At 44.3% G+C, this 20,230-nt stretch overlaps 1 protein-coding gene across 1 annotated transcript in view; it reads right to left on the reverse strand.

The window, feature by feature from the left end:
* Positions 1-578: 578 nt before the first annotated feature.
* The window catches only part of LOC141053029 (uncharacterized), a 32,412-nt gene continuing 12,760 nt past the window's right edge, over positions 579-20,230 (reverse strand). Inside the window, exon 7 of the mRNA XM_073550363.1 lies at positions 579-2,054. Within this exon, the coding sequence (XP_073406464.1) occupies positions 946-2,054 (1,109 nt within the window). The 3' untranslated portion in view covers positions 579-945. The remainder of the gene's footprint in view (positions 2,055-20,230) is intronic.

The following is a 20,230-nucleotide window of genomic DNA, read 5'->3' on the forward strand; positions in this document are numbered from 1 at the left end:
ATTTGCCATTATGGGTTATCTGAATTATTTGAAAAGAAAACAGATTTGGGGGAGATTTATCTGTGAAAACTGGATCTGTGAAACTGACACAGTTGCCCTTAGCACCCAATCAGATTCCACCTTTCATTTTCCAAAGAGTCTGTGAAGAATGAAACGTGGAATCTGATTGGTTGCTAAGGGCAACTGAGTCAGTTTCACTTTACACCATGTTTGATAAATCTCCCACTTCATAACCCTATTACACATACTGTCCACCTACTTTTGGACCACCTACTTTTGAACCATATAGCAAAAAAATGAAACCGCACAAAAATATAAAAAAGTGAACTTTAATGTCCAATGGAGTGGCGACGTTTTGGGTATAAAATCCTTTCTCGAGCTTGAGAAAGGATTTTATATCCGCAATGTTGCCACCCCATTGGGCATTAAAGTTCACTTTTTTGATATTTTTGTGCTGTTTCCCTTTTTTGCTATTTATTCTAAGAAGCCAATTGATTGCTGGTTGGGGAAGCGTGCACATCATTGAGGTATTTTCTATGGCGCTGTTCCAATTTTTCTTTAATATATATATATATATATATATATATATATATATATGTATATATATCCCTAGATTAACTTTATTAATACCAAATGTAAAACTGAAACCTGTAAAAATGAGAGGCTTGATGAGTGAGTGTGTCACCCTATATACTGAAACATGGGGTATATGTTTTTTCTATTAGTCACCTTCTGACTAATCTTCAGGGGGTGAGTTATGGGTATAGTTTTACATTTGGAATTAATAAAGTTTGGTTTTATCCTTTTGTCAGCAAACATTAAGAATGACAAGAGCCAACCCCTTTAAGATCCCATTTTGGTTAAAAAGATTCCAAGATTCTAAACATAAAAAAGGCTTCTCCCCTATGTGACATCTCTGATGTTTATTAACAGTTGTTTCCCACATTAAGAAAATGAAAAAGGCTTCTCCTCTGTGTGAGTTCTCTGATGGTGATCAAGATTTATTTTCCATTTAAAACATTTCCCACATTCTGAACATGAAAAAGGCTTCTCGTCTGTGTGAGTTATTTGGTGTATAAGAAGATTCCCTTTCTGGTTAAAACATTTCCCACATTCTGAACAGGAAAAAGGCTTCTCCCCTGTGTGGGTTCTTTGGTGACTAACAAGATGCGCTTTCCGGTTAAAACATTTCCCACATTCTGAACAGGAAAAAGGCTTCTCTCCTGTGTGAGTTCTCTGATGTCTAACAAGATGCGCTTTCCGGTGAAAACATTTCCCACATTCTGAACAGAAAAAAGGCTTCTCCCCTGTGTGAACTCTCTGGTGAGTAACAAGCTCCGATTTCTGTTTAAAACATTTCTCACATTCTGAACAGGAAAAAGGCTTCTCCCCTGTGTGAGTTCTGTGGTGCATAACAAAATTTGATTTATGAGCAAAATATTTCCCACATTCTGAACAGGAAAAAGGGTTATCTCCTGTGTGGGTTCTCTGGTGAGAAACAAGCTCTGATTTCTGTTTAAAACATTTCCCACATTTTAAACATGAAAAAGGCTTCTCCCCTGTGTGTGTTCCTTGGTGACTAAGAAGATGTGCTTTCTGGTTAAAACATTTCCCACATTCTGAACAGGAAAAAGGTTTCTCCCCTGTGTGAGTCCTCTGGTGCTTAACAAAATTTGATTTATGTGCAAAATATTTCCCACATTCTGAACAGGAAAAAGGCTTCTCCCCTGTGTGGGTTCTTTGGTGACTAACAAGATGTGCTTTCCGGTTAAAATATTTCCCACAATCCGAACATGAAAATGACTTCTTTGCTTTAGGCGCAGTTTGTTTTTTAATGCCTCTTTTGTGACTCGGATTTTCCTTAGGAGTCGGTAATGAATCAGAAGATGGGACCAGTTCCATAGGATCATATGACAGATCTTTGCTGTGAAGGGATGATGGTATATCTGGAGTAATAGCATTCACTTCAGTTGTATCTTGTAGGATCTCAACATCATCAGATTTAAAAATTGAAGATGTCAGCTGTCTTTCTGATCTCCTGGTACAGTCATCTGCTAAGATAAAAAAACAATCATTATTTTTTTTTTTAAATATCCATGAGTTTTACATTTTTGAACATTTCTAATTACCTTGCCATTTTTATGGACAGTTTATGTAAAACATTTTAATTATTTACCAAGACAATAGACAGTTCACAGTTTAATAGTAAACCTTAAGTGTTTGTTCATTCTGCCTCCCAAATATTGAATAAAAAGAAACCAATCAATGTTAATTAGGTGAAAATAATACCAATTCTCAACTCACAAAAAAGTCCCCACTCAGGTACATCATCTGGCAATGGAAAATGCTTAGCTACTTACCGGTGGCGGTGTTTTTCGGATACCATAACAGCACCACGAAAGAGGTGATCCGCCCTTCAGGGACAGAAAACCTACAGACATAAAAGGGCAGCACCTCTCTCCCGCATCAGATGGATCACAGAGCATGAGAGAACCTCCCAGGTTAGTAGCAAAATATATACAACATCTTTAAGCTAAATACAATCTCCACACGCGTAAAAAGCCTCAAGCCCCGAAGAGTGCTCACCCACATGTGAAGGGAGGGAATATAGGGGTGCTGTCATGGTATCTGAAAAACACCACTACCGGTAAGTAGCTAAGTATTTATTCTGTCTCCCATGACAGCACCACGAGAGAATTACAGAGATGCAGAGAGTCTATTGAGGGACAACTGCCTCAAGCATCCTTCTCCCAAATGTGAGATCAGTCAAATCCAGTCTATAATGTTTGAAGAATGTAGATGGAGAAGATCATTACATATGTCCTCAATCGACAACTCTGACCTCTCCGCCCATCATGTTGCCACGGCTCGGGTGGAGTGCGCCTTTAAGCCTTTTGGAACTGCCGTGCCACTTGCTATGTATGCCAAGGAAATTGCCTCCCTAATCCACCTAGCTAAGGTACTTTAGGAGACTCTAAGCCCTTTCCTAACCCCTTGAAAGGACACAAATAAAGAGTTTTCCTTCTTCCACGGGTCGGTTACTAAGATATAGGCAAGAAGATATCCCCTAAGATCTAATGAGTGGAGTTTCTTTTCTTTCTGATTGGCAGGGTTAGCACAAAAGAAAGGAAGGACTATTTCCTGTAGCCTGTGGAATTTGGAAGTGACTTTTGGCAGATATCGGGATCTAGTCTTAAAATAACCCTATCATCCCTAAACTGGGTATATGGAGGCTGCTTAGATAGGGCCTGCATATCGCTAACCGTCTGAGCTGACGTTAGCGCGACTAAAAGGGCAGTGTTTAGAGATAAAGATTCTATCGGGGCTACCTCAATAGGCTCAAATGGGGTCTCTGTCAATGCTGTCAGCACTAGTTTCAAGTCCCATGGTACCTAGTTTCTGGATCTCGGAGTCTAGGACGAGTCCAAGAAACTCCTGCACTCTTAGGGGCTGCAACCGGGACTTTTTAAATTAATAATCCACCCTAATTTTTCTAGGACCGATATCACTCCCTCCTACTGAGTTTTGCAGTGCTGAAGCGAGCAGCCGACGATTAGAAAGTTGTCCAAATAGGGTACCACCAGTATGTCTTGCAAATGGAGATGTGCCATCACTTCTGCGAATATTTTAGTGAATACTTGAGGAGCAATGGCGAGGCCGAACGGAAGGGCTCTGACCTGAAAATGTTTTATCACACCGCCCAGGAACACTGCCACTCTAAGACACTGCATGCATCGGGATGTGATAGTAGATCTAAAACTACCATGAAGCAATCTTTAAAGAGCAGCTTTATTGCCAACCTCACCGACTCCATCTTAAAGTATCAAACCAACAAGAATTTATTCAGACCTTTCAGGATGATAATGGTCCGAAAGGAACCATCTGGTTTCTTAATCAGGAAGAGGGGGGAATAGAACCCTCTTTCTGACCCAGGAACGTCTATCATGACTGCCCTCTGCCGTAGTTCCTGGACCTCTCATTCCAAGGCCTGTTGCTCTGCTGGTGAAGAACAAGTGAGAGTCAATTTAAAGCTGTCATGAGGTAGTCTCAGGAACTCAAATTTAAGACCTGTGCTGATGACACTCTGTATCCAAGCACTGTTTGAAATTTTTGACCAGGCCGGGTAGAAAGCCAAGAGTCTCCCCCACCTGTGCCGGCAGTCATTGGGACGGTTTCCTGCGATCTCTGGAGGAACCAAACATATAGCCCCTACCTTTCTTCCAGCTATCCCATCTAGCCTTATCTCTAGATCATGTCCTACGGCCGGACCACCTTCTATGGTAGTCACGTCTGTATGAAGAGCCCACTAGGGTAGGGAATCTCTTCTTGCTGTCCCCTGCCCTCTCCAAGAGCTCGTCCAATACTGGCCCAAACAGATGTTCTCCTTCACAAGGGATACTACACAATTTAGACCTGGCCTGAATATCCCCTGGCCAGCATTTTATCCACAGGGCCTGGAGAGCAGCATTGGACAGGGCTGCAGTTCTTGCTGGTAGTCTAACTGAATCCGCCGAAGCATCATATAGAAATGCTGCCGCCCCCTGAATCATGGGAAGGGAAGATAGGGAAAAAGCCACGAGAGACAATATCCTAACTGTTCCTCCAACTGGTCTAACCAAACCATTAGTGATCTGGCAGTGCAGGTGGCCGCCACTGCGGGTCTAAGGGAACCTGCCGATCTTTCCTCCGTCTTTCTGTCTTATGGGTCCTTTAAACTTCCCATGTCCTCAAACAGCAGAGAAGCTTTCCAGGAAGCGCTGGCAATTGCTGTGTCCAGCTTTGGCTCCTTATCCCATGAAGACGAGGCTGATTCCTCAGACGGGTACCTCCTCTTGAAGGCCGGAGGCAGAGGCCCTTTCCTTTCAGTCTTTTTCAACTCACGGGCAATTAGTGCACGGATCTTATCATTGAGTGGGAAGGACCTGCGAATCTTCTGATCAACACCCCTGAACATCACGTTCTGAAGGGACTTTTCTGGCCGGGGCTCTACAATACCCATCATATTATTAACTGCTTTCACGAGCCGGTCCACCTGGTCAAGCGGAAAGCAGAAACGGCCTGACCTGGCCTGTGACGATGAGGAGGAAGAAGGTGATGAGTCTGACACAATTTCTCCAGAGTCACTCTCAGACCTTGACACCGGAGAGCTTGGCCTTCCTTCTTTAAGGGCATCTCTTGGGAAAGGCGTCTCACTGAACCCTTGACCTCTGCTCTAACCATCTCCCTCAATGTAGATGTAAAATCCGGAGTCTCTTCCTCCACCATCTTGCTGAATATAAAAGCCTCATCAAAATTACACTCATTCAAAATACAATAATATAGTAGTAAACAATGTCACAGAATATTACGGGATAGATCTAGATTTAAATATAACGGGATAAACGCTACCCTCAATTCATACACATGGAAAAAACCACGATCGAAAAAATCCTAAATAGATTAGTTGAAAATACAAAAATAGTTACTTTATAACAGGATATTCAACAAACAAGTGGGACAGAGATCAAAGCCAGATTGCACATGTAAGGGAACACAAAGGGAGCACTCAAGTGGGAAAAGGGGATAAACGTAAATATCATTCAATGACTGGCTACAAGAAGAAGCTCTAATGTACATTGCACTACCCCAATTGGCCTTTTAGTACTATAGAACAGACATCCTATTGGAAACATAATAATATATTAAGATGACAGTATTATAATTCTTACCTGTTCAGGCTGATATAGAGACCCACATGTTTTCCGGCGACCCCGTGACGTCATCAAGGCGTGCCTGGCCTCGTCATCAAGGACTGCCCGTGGCACCTACAGCGCATGCCTGACACATCACTGGGCCACGCCTGCGTCACCAGGCTCCGCCCCCACACTGGCCGCGTCACACAGGCCGTGACCCGGCTCCGTTGTCAGAGCACGTTGGATGCCCCGCAGCTGCCCTGACATGGACGCGCGAAACCACCACCGTACAGGCCAAGGCCTCTGGGGAACACCGCCGAAAGCCCGGCCGCGGCCCCAGGAGATGGATGCAGCGCATACTTACCCAGCACCAGCAGCGATGAACCATCTCCAAGCTAGCTCCCCTTCCCGGAGGCTGCTTCCTCTGTGTCGCCTACACATGCAGTCCCCCTGCAGTGTGGCGCTTCCAGAATACCAGACAGACCGAGGCAGGGGACCCCCGCTACCTGAGTTGGTCTGCCGGGCCCAGGCATATCTTCAATCTTCTACCGTCTTCAAAAGGTATGTCCGAAGAGGCTCTGTCGGGGACAAGAAACCAACTGATACGGGAGAGCGGTGCCGCCCTTTTATGTTTGTAGGTTTCTTGTCCCTGAAGGGCGGATATCCTCTATCGTGGTGCTGTCATGGGAGACTGAATAAAACAGAGGTTTCCACACTATTAATGGCTCAAAGGCCATTAAAAGCAACAAGGTTTCCATAAACCAATCCAGCAAAATCCGCTCTCACTTCTGAGCCTTGCAGTGTGATCAAACAACCTTTAGGATCCCTGCATTTAGCAATACTAGTGAAAAGAACCAACTTAATTTATTGTGTGTATCTCCTGAAGCACAATCTGGCCACTATGTGTTGGGTAATAAAATGGCATATGTGTAATTTTCACTCTCCAACATCCACTGCCTGTTAATTTTCGGAAAGTGGCTGTGGAGTCAAAATATTCACTCCTCCTAAGGATTATAACCTTCAGTGAAATAATTTGTAAAATCGAATCACTTTATGGGGATTTAGACTGTCCTGGTTTTCTGTCATTTAGTTAAGGCTGAGTGCAGACGGAGTTTTTAGCCCTGCGGATTTTTCAGTGCAGAATGGAAGAAATCCGCAGGTCAAATGACCTGCATTTTTCCTGCGGATTTCTTCCATTTTTCCTGCGTTTTTTGTGCGGTTTTCCACTGCGGACTCCCCCCTGCGGATTTGGAGACAGGGGAGGTGGAAAACCACACAAAACAAGTGACATGCTGCGGATTTTGTACCGCAGGAAAACCGCAGAAAAATCTGCAGCGTCTGCACAGCGGTTTTTTTTTTTCATTGATTTTAAGGCTACTGTACATCACAGTGCGGATATGCAACGTTTCTGCGTGGTAAAATCCGCTGCAAATCTGCATTGTGTGCACACAGCCTAAATTAGGGCTTCTGCATATGGTGTGTCCAATATCATCTGGGATCTGTTCCTGCTGTCCAGCTGGAGTAATCTGCTCCCTACTTCAGCCAATTGGAAAGTACCACACCTTACTAAAGCTCAAAGCAAATTGCAGGAATCTGTCAGCACTGTTCTCCTCTGGTTCAGTCCTCTGTGCTCAGCTCATGGCTTGTGTATTTGTTCTCTGTTGTGACCATGGCCCGTTAACTGACTACTCTTGTGTCTTCAGATTCTGTATTCTGTCCTTCTGGTTCTGATCCAGCTACCTGACTATTCTTCATACCATCTAACACGACAGAATAGCATGTAACACCACGGTCCAAGCCTAGGGGTCCCTGAGTAAGTCCAGATTCCATGTAAGGGTGCTAAAGAGTGATGAGCAAGGCAATCCTTGGGATATGGAAAGCAGAGAAGATAGTGTTCATGGTGGAGATCTTTTGAGCTGCCAGGTGACCATGCACATTGCTCCCAATACATTGTGTCTGCAAACTATTCCTGCTAGAGCTGCATTCAAATAGCTAAATGGCGCTCCTTCCCTTCTGAACCCTGCCATGTGCCCAGACAGTAGTGTACAACCGCATATAGGGTATTGTGCGAAGCTGGAAAATAATCTGTAAGATCCATTTGTTTTCTATTATCCTTTGTGAATAATTCCAAAGTTATCACCCCATAAAGTGTCACAAATCAGATTTTAAAAATGGGGAATGACTAAGGCCTCTTTCACACATCCGGTTTTTGTCATCCGGCACGATGCGGCGAAATTTTTAATAACCGGATCCAGCACCGGATCCGGTTTTGTCCCATAAGCTTTCATGGTCGCCGCATCGTGCCGGATGGTTATGTGTCGTGTCCGGTTGTTGCCGGACACGGCATAAATTAGCCGTCCGGCATCTGCAAAAAACATTCCCTGCAACGTTTTTTGTCAGCGCCGGACCGGCTTTTTCCACAGCGCATGCCCGGACTCTGTGAATGTTAACCCCACAAGTGCCCGGCGAGAGAGAGAGAGAGATCTCTCTCTGTCACCCGGACACTTGTGAGAGATCTCTCTCGCCGGGCACTTGTGGGGTTAACACTCACAGTGTCTGGGTGAGAGAGAGAGATCTCTCTGTGGGGTTAACCCCACAAGTGCAAGGCAAGAGAGAGAGATTCTCTCGCCTGGACACTAAGTGTTAACCCCCCATGTCTCTCTCTCTCCACCCCCCTCTCCCCTCCCCTCTCCTATCCTCTCCTCCCCTCACCTCCCTTTCAGCAGCTGTCTCTCATCGGCTGCCTCTGTCCACCTCATCCTGCGGCTCCTTTAATAATGTCGGAGCCGTATCGTCTCGCCGCATACACATCCGGTGTCACGGCTGCAGGCTGGATCCGGGGGCCCGGCTTTTCGCCGCACGCCGCCGGACCCCACACACCGGATGTGTGAAAGTAGCCTTAGGAACACAAAACTGGCTGCGGGAAGAGGTTAAATCAGAGTATTTTGGACACTAACTACTGTAGTCAAAAACTGCCACTATAGACAATAACACATCTACTGAAATGATCAAACTCAGCAGTCTTCATCAGTAATAAGTGAGTAACCAGTGGTGAAACCTCTCTGGGGTAATTAGCGTATGTGGCTCGGAGACTTCACAATATAAACTATCGTAAGGTCCAATATTTCTGTCAGATGAGTTTAAAGAAGAAATATTACATATTTAAAGAGAACTGTGTATAATAGCGCAGAGCTGAGATGTCTTAAAGGGAACCTGTCAGCAGGATTGTGCACAGTAAACTACAGACAGGGTCAGGTCAGCACCGTTATACTGATTACAACGATACCTTGATTGATGAAATCCATCTTGTGGTTGTTCTTTAATCTGTATTTATAGTTTTCAGTTAATGAAATTCTCGTGCTCTGGGGCGGGGGCAGTGGCGGCCTGTGGGTGGGGCTGTGGGTGGGGCTTTATGTGGTGCTCTGATTACATATGCATCAGTATTGGCTTATGACAGGTCGCTGATCCCTCACTGACCTGCCCCCCATTTTTACATAATGCATATAATAGAGTTGATATTATTGTTGATAATGCCTATAATATTGTGGCTATTGTGAGGCTTAGAAAAAAAATTACATCCATCAAAATGTCACCGGCGATGGTGGCACCTGCGCGGTAACATCTATAAGTAAGAGATAGATGATACTGGACAGGCGTCACCGGTTTCATTTTGCTGGATGTCATTTTTTTTCTAAGTCTCACAATAGACACAATATTATAGAATATTATAGGCATTATCAACAATAACATCAACACTATATGTATTACGTAAAATAGGGATGAGTGACCTGTCATATGCCATTACAGATGAACAATCAGAGCACCACATAAAACTCAGTCCACAGATCCACCTGCAGCCCTGCCCACAGACCCACCCCAGAGCCCAAGAATTTCATTAACTGAAAACTACAAATAAAGATTAAACAACAACCATAAGACGGATTTCATCAACAGGTATCAATGTAATCAGTATAACGGCGCCGACCTGACAGTGTCTGTAGGTTACTATGCACAATCCTGCTGACAGGGGCACTTTATATTTACTGTAGATCTAAGGCATTAGGAAGAGGCAACGGAGAGCTTTTTTTTTTTAAGACCATCAGGGAGTTATAGACTCACATAAGTGAGGCAGATCAATCCCACCACAATAAAACTATCATACAGAATGAACAGGTAAAAAAAGACAGAATAAATAAATATGTTACATCCCCAAAAACAACGTATGTACGAGGGGAGAACTCCAACAGTAAACCGGAGTTGTATTCATTTATGGTGGACCATTGGAGCTACTATGAGTTCTGACCAGAAGATTAGTGAAAATAATATTGCTCCCCATCTCAGCAGAGATTGTGCAGTAATCTGAATTTCTTAGGATCGAAAACAATGTAATTTATGACGTGGAGTGAATCCATGAAACCAGGGCTTGAGCCATGCCAACACATCTCCTGCAGGCGAGAATAAATGTATATTACAGCCAGCAGCCACGCACAGCTTAGAGATATATCATGGCTCAGGTGGAATGTTTGTCCTGTAGATTATCACAATCCTCCTTGAAATCAGTTAGTTTTAATACAAATTGAAAAGTCAGGATAAAGGGAAACTCTGTTGTTATTGAACAGAAATTCACACTGCACATTTACTGTTGTCGATCATAATAGCAAAATTTGGCCAGAAAGACTGGACCTGGTCTTGTAGGGACCATATGAGAACATTCAGCAGCACAGAAGGGAGAGAAGGTAGATTGATCCGATAAGATATCATGATTCTAGGAAGCCAACAGCATCATTACCCTCCACTTTCTCTTACAGACCCATCATAATACTTTTCTTCAAGTGATTTTTTAACTTATCAGGACATTCTATGTACGCTGTTATCAGTGGCGTAACTACAAAGTTATGGGCCCCGGTGCGAACTTTCAAATGAGGCCCCCTCACCCCAGGCTGCCACTAGGAATTTCGGGGCCTCCTTGAGACTTCGCCCAGGCTCCATCCCTCGAATTGTCCACAGCCCCACTGCTCCCATAATTCCACCCTCACATAGAGAATGAAAAGAGCGGAGGGCAGGTGTCTGATTTGCTACGCCATCTTGTAAAGGGGCTACAAGTCCGCAGTAATGCTGATCAGTGCAGACCCCCAGCAGTCATAACCCAAGTTACCATCTATCCCATGGATATCCTGCAGCTGGTGACAACATGAGGAAGACCCCACTAATGTTATAATGCACTATTCTAATTGACACGAGACTATATGTCTGATGTAGGTGTGAAAAGAGCCCCACAGACGGGACTTATGGCGCAAAAATGGGAAGAGGAGTACCATGTTTCCAAAGCATCAGCTCAGTACTGTGTGGCTGGTTCTTCAGTCTGGGGTGTCTGTGCAATATTGTCTCGGGTTTCCTCCAGGAGGAAGAAGCCTCAACAGCCAAGCCCAACACACATGGAGACACTCTTATGGGGCAGGGTCATGAAATGTCTGTGTTCCCACAGTAACCAATCAGAGCACTGTTTTCATATTTTAAACAGCTCTAGTAACATGAAAGCTGCTGTCTCATTGGTTGCTATGGTCAACAAAGTTTTTTTCTTTAAGACAGTGTCATCAATCTGCCCCTGTCTGTTTGCTGCGGGGTAATGAACTCTTGCACACAGTGAGAACTCCAGCTCTGCTGCCCTCAAATGCTAATAATGCAACTACTGTGTGTATACACACTGGGGAGACTCTCCCTGCGGATTGGTGCTGTGTACAGCGCAGGTCACACTGCACCACACTACAGCCATATCCGACAGCGGAGAAACTGAGCACCGCCCTCTCCCGTACACCCCTGGGGCTACACAGCAGGGATGGTTTTAGGTAAAGTGGGGCCCTAGGAAAAGTTTAAAATGGGGCCCCAAATGCTAACATTGCACATTACACAGAAGCATTTCGATTGTATTTACATGCGTTGAGTTCAGGTCGCTAAATGAGTGTGACCGACAATATTGAAGTCGTTCAACACTTGTTTCCCGGCCTCTTTCCATCGTTTGAGAAAGAATGATGGGGACAGAACAATCACTAATGGATCAATCTGTCCCCATACAGTATCATGTTATCAGCAGCACATCTACAGTTTACACCCCATAGTCCTCCATATAATAGAATGTGCCCCATAGTCCTCCAAATAGTATAATACACTCCCCATAGTCCTCCATATAGTATAATACACTCCTCATAGTGCTCCATATAGTATAATACACCGCCAGTCATCCATGTAGTACAATTCACTTCTCATAGTATAATGCACCCCATAGTTCTTCATGTAGTATAATGTATTCTCCATAGTCCTTGATACAGTATAATGCAGCCCCACATGTAGTATAATGCAGCCACCCCATAGAGCATAATGCAGCCACCCCACAGAGTATAATGCAGCCACCAGGGTATACTGCAGCCACCAGAGAAAAAAAGTTTTTTATAGTTCCAGCACACGATGTGAAAAAATTAAGAAAAGCCTTTATTTAATCCATAATTAAAGAATGCAATTTCAGTGATGATAAAAGCATGTGTAGGCTTACGCGTTTCGGATCATATTTGACCCTTAATCATAGCATAACTTTGAATTAGTGATGTCAGTTTCACAGCTGATTTTGGTGGGTGTTACCCAAGGCAGCCTTCTCTGGTTGCTTTTCCTTGATAAGTGCAACATTTATTCAGTATTTTATGCTATGATTAAGGGTCAAATATGATCCGAAACGCGTAAGCCTACACATGCTTTTATCATCACTGGAATTGCATTTTTTAATTATGGATTAAATAAAGGCTTTTCTTAATTTTTTCACATCGTGTGCTGGAACTATAAAAAACTTTTTTTCATTGAGCATTTCTCCCAGATGGGGATGGATCCACTCCGTGCACCGAGATTATGGAAAGGAGGACTGGGCAGGCTGAACCAGGTGAGCTGAAGATCTATCCTACATTGCAGCCACCAGAGAGTATAATGCAGCCCCGCCATACAATATAATGTAACCCCCCATAGAATATAATGCAGCCCCCCTCTTATAGTATAATGCAGCCCCTCCATAGAATATATGGCAGCCCGTTCAGCATATAATGTAGCCCCCAATAGAATATAATGCAGCCCGTTATATAGTATAATGTAGCCCCTCCATAGAATACAATGTAGCCCTCCTCATATAGTATAATGCAGGGGTGGCATTTATGCACATGTTATCGAAGTACATGTATCAAAGTACTTCTGGCAGTTATAACATGGATGAATGTGACACGCATCTCTATTCTCTTCATACAGGTAACCAGCTTTTCCAATCTCTGCTCTGAATCCACTCCTGTGTCTCCATTCAATGTCAGCAAGCAGTTAATCCTGAATGCTATCTATGTGTTTTCAACTCTGCAAGCTTATATCTGGTAACCAGCTTTTCCAATCTCTGCTCTGAATCCACTCCTGTGTCTCCATTCAATGTCAGCAAGCAGTTAATCCTGAATGCTATCTATGTGTTTTCAACTCTGCAAGCTTATATCTGGTAACCAGCTTTTCCAATCTCTGCTCTGAATCCACTCCTGTGTCTCCATTCAATGTCAGCAAGCAGTTAATCCTGAATGCTATCTATGTGTTTTCAACTCTGCAAGCTTATATCTGGTATATAGTTATTTCAACTTACTCTGCTTGTCCCCTTATGTTGTGAGGTCAAGAAACTTTTCAAAGTGCTTTATGATCCATGTAGTGCTGGACATGTGTTTATTTGACCACAACATTTTATTGGGTCCTGGTGTCTCAATTTAGTGTGATTGATTAACGAGAAGAGAGAGCCAAAAAAAAAACAAAAAACTTAGCCTTAACCTCCTATATATTCAGACATAGCTAGGGGGAGCATTTATGCAGGGGTGGCATTTATGCACATGTAATCGAAGTACATGTATCAAAGTACTTCTGGCAGTTATAACATGGCAGTTAAACAGGGCAGGAGACAGGTAAGACATTTATATACATCTACTCTCTGTACATTTGGAGTACAACAAATATATACCATATGCATTTGTGTAATTTTTATCCTGGCCGCTGCATTCACACACATCCACCGCCCTGGCATTAACTCTCCACACTCCATCCATATTGGCCCCTCGCTCCTTTCCTCTCCTATGTATAGCACTCATGCTCTTTTCACATTGTTAAATTGCACAGATCCAGCCAGTCCCACCATTCAACACCAGAGACGCTCTCACAAATCACTTAACCATCTGCTCACTCTTTCTATCCTCCTTCTCCTAGTTGCAGGAGACATTGCTCCCAACCCTGGTCCCCCATGTTATAGAAAGTCAAACCCCCCCACTGCTACACTCAGAAACCCCTCTAATCTTATTAATATTCCCTGCATGCCATCTGTCTCTCTTAATTGTGCACTTTGGAATTCTCGCTCAGTGTGTAACAAACTCTCCTTCATTCATGACTTCTTCCTTTCTAATTCTCTTAACCTTCTGGCTCTTACTGAAACCTGGATCCAGCAGTCAGATACTACCGCTGCTGCTGCTCTTTCATACGGGGGGCTACACTTCTCTCATACCCCAAGATCAGACAATAGAGCTGGTGGAGACGTTGGTCTGCTCCTATCACCAAAATGTACCTTTCAGGTTATCCCTCAACTACCCTCACTTGTCTTCCCTTCTTTTGAGGTCCATGCCATCAGACTCTACACCCCCTTCTCCATGCGAGTGGCGGTGGTATATCGTCCTCCCGGCCCCTCCCATCAGTTCCTGGATCATTTTGCCACTTGGCTTCCACATTTTCTCTCCCGTGACATCCCTACCCTCCTCATGGGAGATTTCAACATCCCCATTGCTCTTCCCCTCTCCCCATCTGCTACTCACCTTTTATCTCTAACCTCCTCATTTGGCCTTTCGCAGCTTACTAATTCTCCAACGCATGAAGACGGAAACTCCCTCGACTTGGTCTTCTCTCGGCTTTGTGCAGTGGATGATTTTGCAAACTCCCCTCTCCCGCTCTCTGACCACAATCTTCTTTCATTCTCTATCAAGAACTGCCAGGCTGCTCAGGTCACCCCCACTGTCCAGACTTATAGAAACACACAGGCCATTAACACCCAGAAACTTCTGAAGAACTTGCAGTCTTCATTGGCCCCTATCTCCTCCCTCTCATGTCCTGATTCTGCATTGAAGCATTACAATGAAACACTTCAAACTGCCCTGGATGAATTTGCACCCCCTATAAATAGAACACCACAACGCAGACGGCGACAACCCTGGCACACGGTGCAAACACGTTTCCTGCAGCGGTGCTCCAGGTGCGCCGAACGTCTGTGGAGAAAATCCAATCTACACGAAGATTTCATTCATTTTAAGTTTATGCTTAGAACATACAACACTGCCCTTCACCTCTCCAAACAAACCTATTTCAACACCCTCATCATCTCACTGTCTAATAACCCGAAACGTCTGTTTGACACTTTTCATTCTCTACTCAATCCAAGAGTACAGGCCCCAACCACTGAGCTCCGAGCTGACGATCTGGCCAATTACTTCAAAGAAAAAATTGACCAGATCCGACAGGAAATTATCTCCAAATCCCCTCATACCATGCACTGTCCTCCCTCCCCCACTGCATCTAACTCACTCTCTGATTTTGAACCAGTCACAGAAGAAGTAAGCAGGCTCCTTGCATCTTCTCGCCCAACTACTTGCACCAGTGACCCATTTCCGTCACATCTCCTCCAGTCCCTTTCCCCTGCTGTCACCCCTCACCTAACTAAAATATTTAACCTCTCTCTCTCTTCTGGTATTTTTCCCTCCTCATTTAAGCATGCCATCATACATCCACTACTTAAAAAACCATCCCTCGACCAAAATTGTGCCGCTAACTATAGACCTGTCTCTAATCTTCCCTTCATCTCTAAACTCCTGGAACGCCTGGTCCACTCCCGTCTTATCCGCTATCTCTCAGAAAACTCTGTTCTCGACCCTCTCCAATCCGGTTTCCGCTCTTTACACTCCACTGAAACTGCCCTCACTAAAGTCTCTAATGATCTGCTAACAGCTAAATCAAATGGTCATTACTCCATGCTAATTCTCTTGGATCTCTCTGCAGCATTCGACACTGTGGATCATCAGCTCCTCCTCACTATGCTCCGTTCCATTGGCCTCAAGGACACCGTTCTCTCCTGGTTCTCCTCCTATCTCTCCGACCGCTCCTTTACTGTTTCTTTTGCCGGTTCCTCCTCCTCTCACCTTCCTCTTACTGTTGGGGTTCCTCAAGGATCGGTTCTAGGCCCCCTCCTCTTCTCCTTGTACACTGCCCCTATTGGTCAAACAATCAGTAGATTTGGTTTCCAGTACCATCTCTATGCTGATGACACCCAATTATACGCTTCTTCTCCTGACATCACGCCAGCCTTTCTAGAAAACACTGGCGATTGTCTAAACGCTGTGTCTAATATCATGTCCTCACTATATCTGAAACTGAACCTATCAAAGACTGAACTCCTTGTGTTTCCTCCCGCTACTAATGTACCTACACCCGACATTGCCATTTCCGTCTGTGGTTCCACTATTACTCCCCAGCAACATGCCCGCTGTCTTGGGGTCATACTTGATTCCGAGCTTTCCTTTGCCCCCCACATTCGATCACTGGCTCGCTCTTGTCATCTGCACCTCAAAAACATTTCTAGAATTCGACCTTTTCTTACTTTTGACTCTGCAAAAACTCTTACTGTTTCTCTTATTCATTCTCGTCTCGACTATTGTAACTCTCTTCTAATCGGTCTCCCTCTTACAAAACTCTCCCCTCTCCAATCTGTCTTGAATGCTGCAGCCAGGATCATATTCCTCACCAATCGTTACACCGATGCCTCTACCTTGTGCCAGTCATTACACTGGCTACCCATCCACTCCAGAATTCAGTATAAACTTATTACCCTCACCCACAAAGCCCTCCATGGCTCAGCACCACCCTACATCTCCTCCCTTGTTTCAGTATACCACCCTACCCGCGCCCTCCGTTCTGCTGATGACCTGAGGTTAGTATCCTCAATAGTCAGAACCTCCCACTCCCGTCTCCAAGACTTTACACGTGCCGCGCCAATTCTTTGGAATGCACTTCCCAGGTCAATACGATTAGTCCCCAGTCCCCACAATTTTAAGCGTGTCCTGAAAACGCATTTATTCAGACTGGCCTATCGCCTCAACACATTAACCTAACCTATCCCTGTGTGGCAGAGCCAAAAATTTTACCATAACCAGGTTCCCAGCATCATGTTCCCACATGCTTTATGCATCCATTAGCCCTCTGTGTCTGTACTGTTACACACTTAACATTATGGCTGGTCCATACAATCAGGGCAACTGTTACCACCCACCTTTCGTGTCTACCTCTTTCCTCATAGACTGTAAGCTTGCGAGCAGGGCCCTCACTCCTCTTGGTATTTGTTATAATCTACTGTATGTGATTATTGTTATGCTGTAATGTCTATTGTCTGTACAAATCCCCTCTGAAATGTAAAGTGCTGCGGAATATGTCGGCGCTATAAAAATAAAATTTATTATTATTATTATTATAATGCAGCCCCAATAGAATATAATGTAGCCCCCTCATAAAGTATAATGTAGCCCCCATACAATATAATCTAGCTCCCTATAGAATATAATGCAGCTCCCCATAGAATACAATGTAGCCTCCTCATATAGTATAATGTAGCCCCGTCATAGAGTATGATGCAATCGCCCCCAATCACATGGTATATAGCACATCCCCACATGGTACATTGCCCAGCATGACATGGTCATGGTATATAGCCCAGCACCACATGGTATATATAACATAGTAACATAGTAAGGCCAAAAAAAGACATTAGTCCATCCAGTTCAGAAAATTTAGTAAGAATAAATCCCCAGATCTACGTCCTTCTAAAGAGCCTAACAATAACTGTAAGATACAATATTGTTACGCTCCAGGAAGACATCCAGGCCTCTCTTGAACCCTTCAACTGAGTTCGCCATCACCACCTCCTCAGGCAGGGAATTCCAGATTCTCACTGCCCTAACAGTAAAGAATCCTCTTCTATGTTGGTGGAAAAACCTTTCCTCCTCCAGACGCAGAGAATGCCCCCTTGTGACAGTCACCTTCCTTGGTATAAACAGATCCTCGGAGAGATATTTGTATTGTCCCCTTATATACTTATACATGGTTATTAGATCGCCCCTCAGTCGTCTATTTTCTAGACTAAATAATCCTAATTTTGCTAATCTCTCTGGGTATTGTAGTTCCCCCATCCCCTTTATTAATTTTGTTGCCCTCCTTTGTACCCGCTCTAGTTCCATTATATCCTTCCTGAGCACTGGTGCCCAAAACTGTACACAGTACTCCATGTGCGGTCTAACCAGAGATTTGTACAGAGGCAGTATAATGCTCTCATTATGTGTATCCAGACCTCTTTTAATGCACCCCATGATCCTGTTTGCCTTGTCAGCCTTGGTATATAGCCCAGCACCACATGGTATATAACACATCCCCACATGGTATATAGCACATCCCCACATGGTATATAGCACATCCCCACATGGTATATAGCCCAGCTCTACATGGCATATAGCACATCCCCACATGTTATATAGCCCAGCACCACATGGTATATAACACATCCCCACATGGTATATAGCATATCCCCACATGGTATATAGCACATCCCCACATAGTATATAGCCCAGCACCACATGGTATATAGCACATCCCCACATGGTATAGAACACATCCCCACATGGTATAGAACACATCCCCACATGGTATAGAACACATCCCCACATGGTATATAGCACATCCCCATATGGTATATAGCATATCCCCACATGGTATATAGCCCATCCCCACATGGTATATAGCCCAGCACCAAAAGGTATATAACATATCCCCACATGGTATATAGCATATCCCCACATGGTATATAGCACATCCCCATATGGTATATAGCATATCCCCACATGGTATATAGCCCAGCACCACATGGTATATAGCCCAGCACCACATGGTATATAGCATATCCCCACATGGTATATAGCACATCCCCACATGGTATATAGCCCAGCACGACATGGTATATAGCACATCCCCACATGGTATATAGCACATCCCCACATGGTATATAGCCCATCCCCACATGGTATATAACACATCCCCACATGGTATATAGCACATCCCCACATGGTATATAGCACATCCCCACATGGTATATAGCATATCCCCACATGGTATATAGCACATCCCCTCATGGTATATAGCCCAGCACGACATGGTATATAGCACATCCCCACATGGTATATAACACATCCCCACATGGTATATAGCACATCCCCACATGGTATATAGCACATCCCCACATGGTATATAGCACATTCCCACATGGTATATAGCCCAGCTCTACATGGCGTATAGCACATCCCCACATTTTATATAGCCCAGCACCACATGGTATATAACACATTCCCACATGGTATATAGCACATCCCCACATGGTATATAGCCCAGCTCTACATGGCATATAGCACATCCCCACGTTATATAGCGCACCACCACATGGTATATAGCACATCCCCACATAGTATATAGCCCAGCTCTACATGGCATATAGCACATCCCCACATGTTATATAGCCCAGCACCACATGGTATATAACACATCCCCACATGGTATATAGCATATCCCCACATGGTATATAGCACATCCCCACATGGTATATAGCCCAGCACCACATGGTATATAGCACATCCCCACATGGTATATAGCCCAGCTCTACATGGCATATAGCACATCCCCACATGTTATATAGCCCAGCACCACATGGTATATAACACTTCCACTCATGGTATATAGCATATCCCCACATGGTATATAGCACATCCCCACATGGTATATAGCCCAGCACCACATGGTATATAGCATATCCCCACATGGTACTGTATATAGCACATCCCCACATGGTATATAGCACATCCCCACATGGTATATAGCACATCCCCACATGGTATATAGCACATCACCACATGGTATATAGCACATCCCCACATGGTACTGTATATAGCACATCCCCAGATGGTATATAACCCAGCACCACATGGTATATAGCACATCCCCACATGGTATATAGCACATCACCACATGGTATATAGCACATCCCCACATGGTACTGTATATAGCACATCCCCACATGGTATATAGCACATCCCCACATGGTATATAGCACATCCCCACATGGTATATAGCATATCCCCACATGGTACTGTATATAGCACATCCCCACATGGTATATAGCACATCCCCACATGGTATATAGCACATCCCCACATGGTATATAGCACATCCCCACATGGTATATAGCACATCCCCACATGGTATATAACCCAGCACCACATGATATATAGCACATCCCAACATGGTATATAGCACATCCCCACATGGTATATAGCACATCCCCACATGGTATATAGCACATCCCCACATGGTATATAGCACATCCCCACATGGTATATAGCACATCCCCACATGGTATATAGCATATCCCCACATGG

This window comes from Dendrobates tinctorius, unplaced genomic scaffold, assembly GCF_039654945.1.
Source record: "Dendrobates tinctorius isolate UK_male_01 unplaced genomic scaffold, ASM3965494v1 ptg000164l, whole genome shotgun sequence".
NCBI classification, from domain to species: Eukaryota; Metazoa; Chordata; class Amphibia; order Anura; family Dendrobatidae; genus Dendrobates; species Dendrobates tinctorius.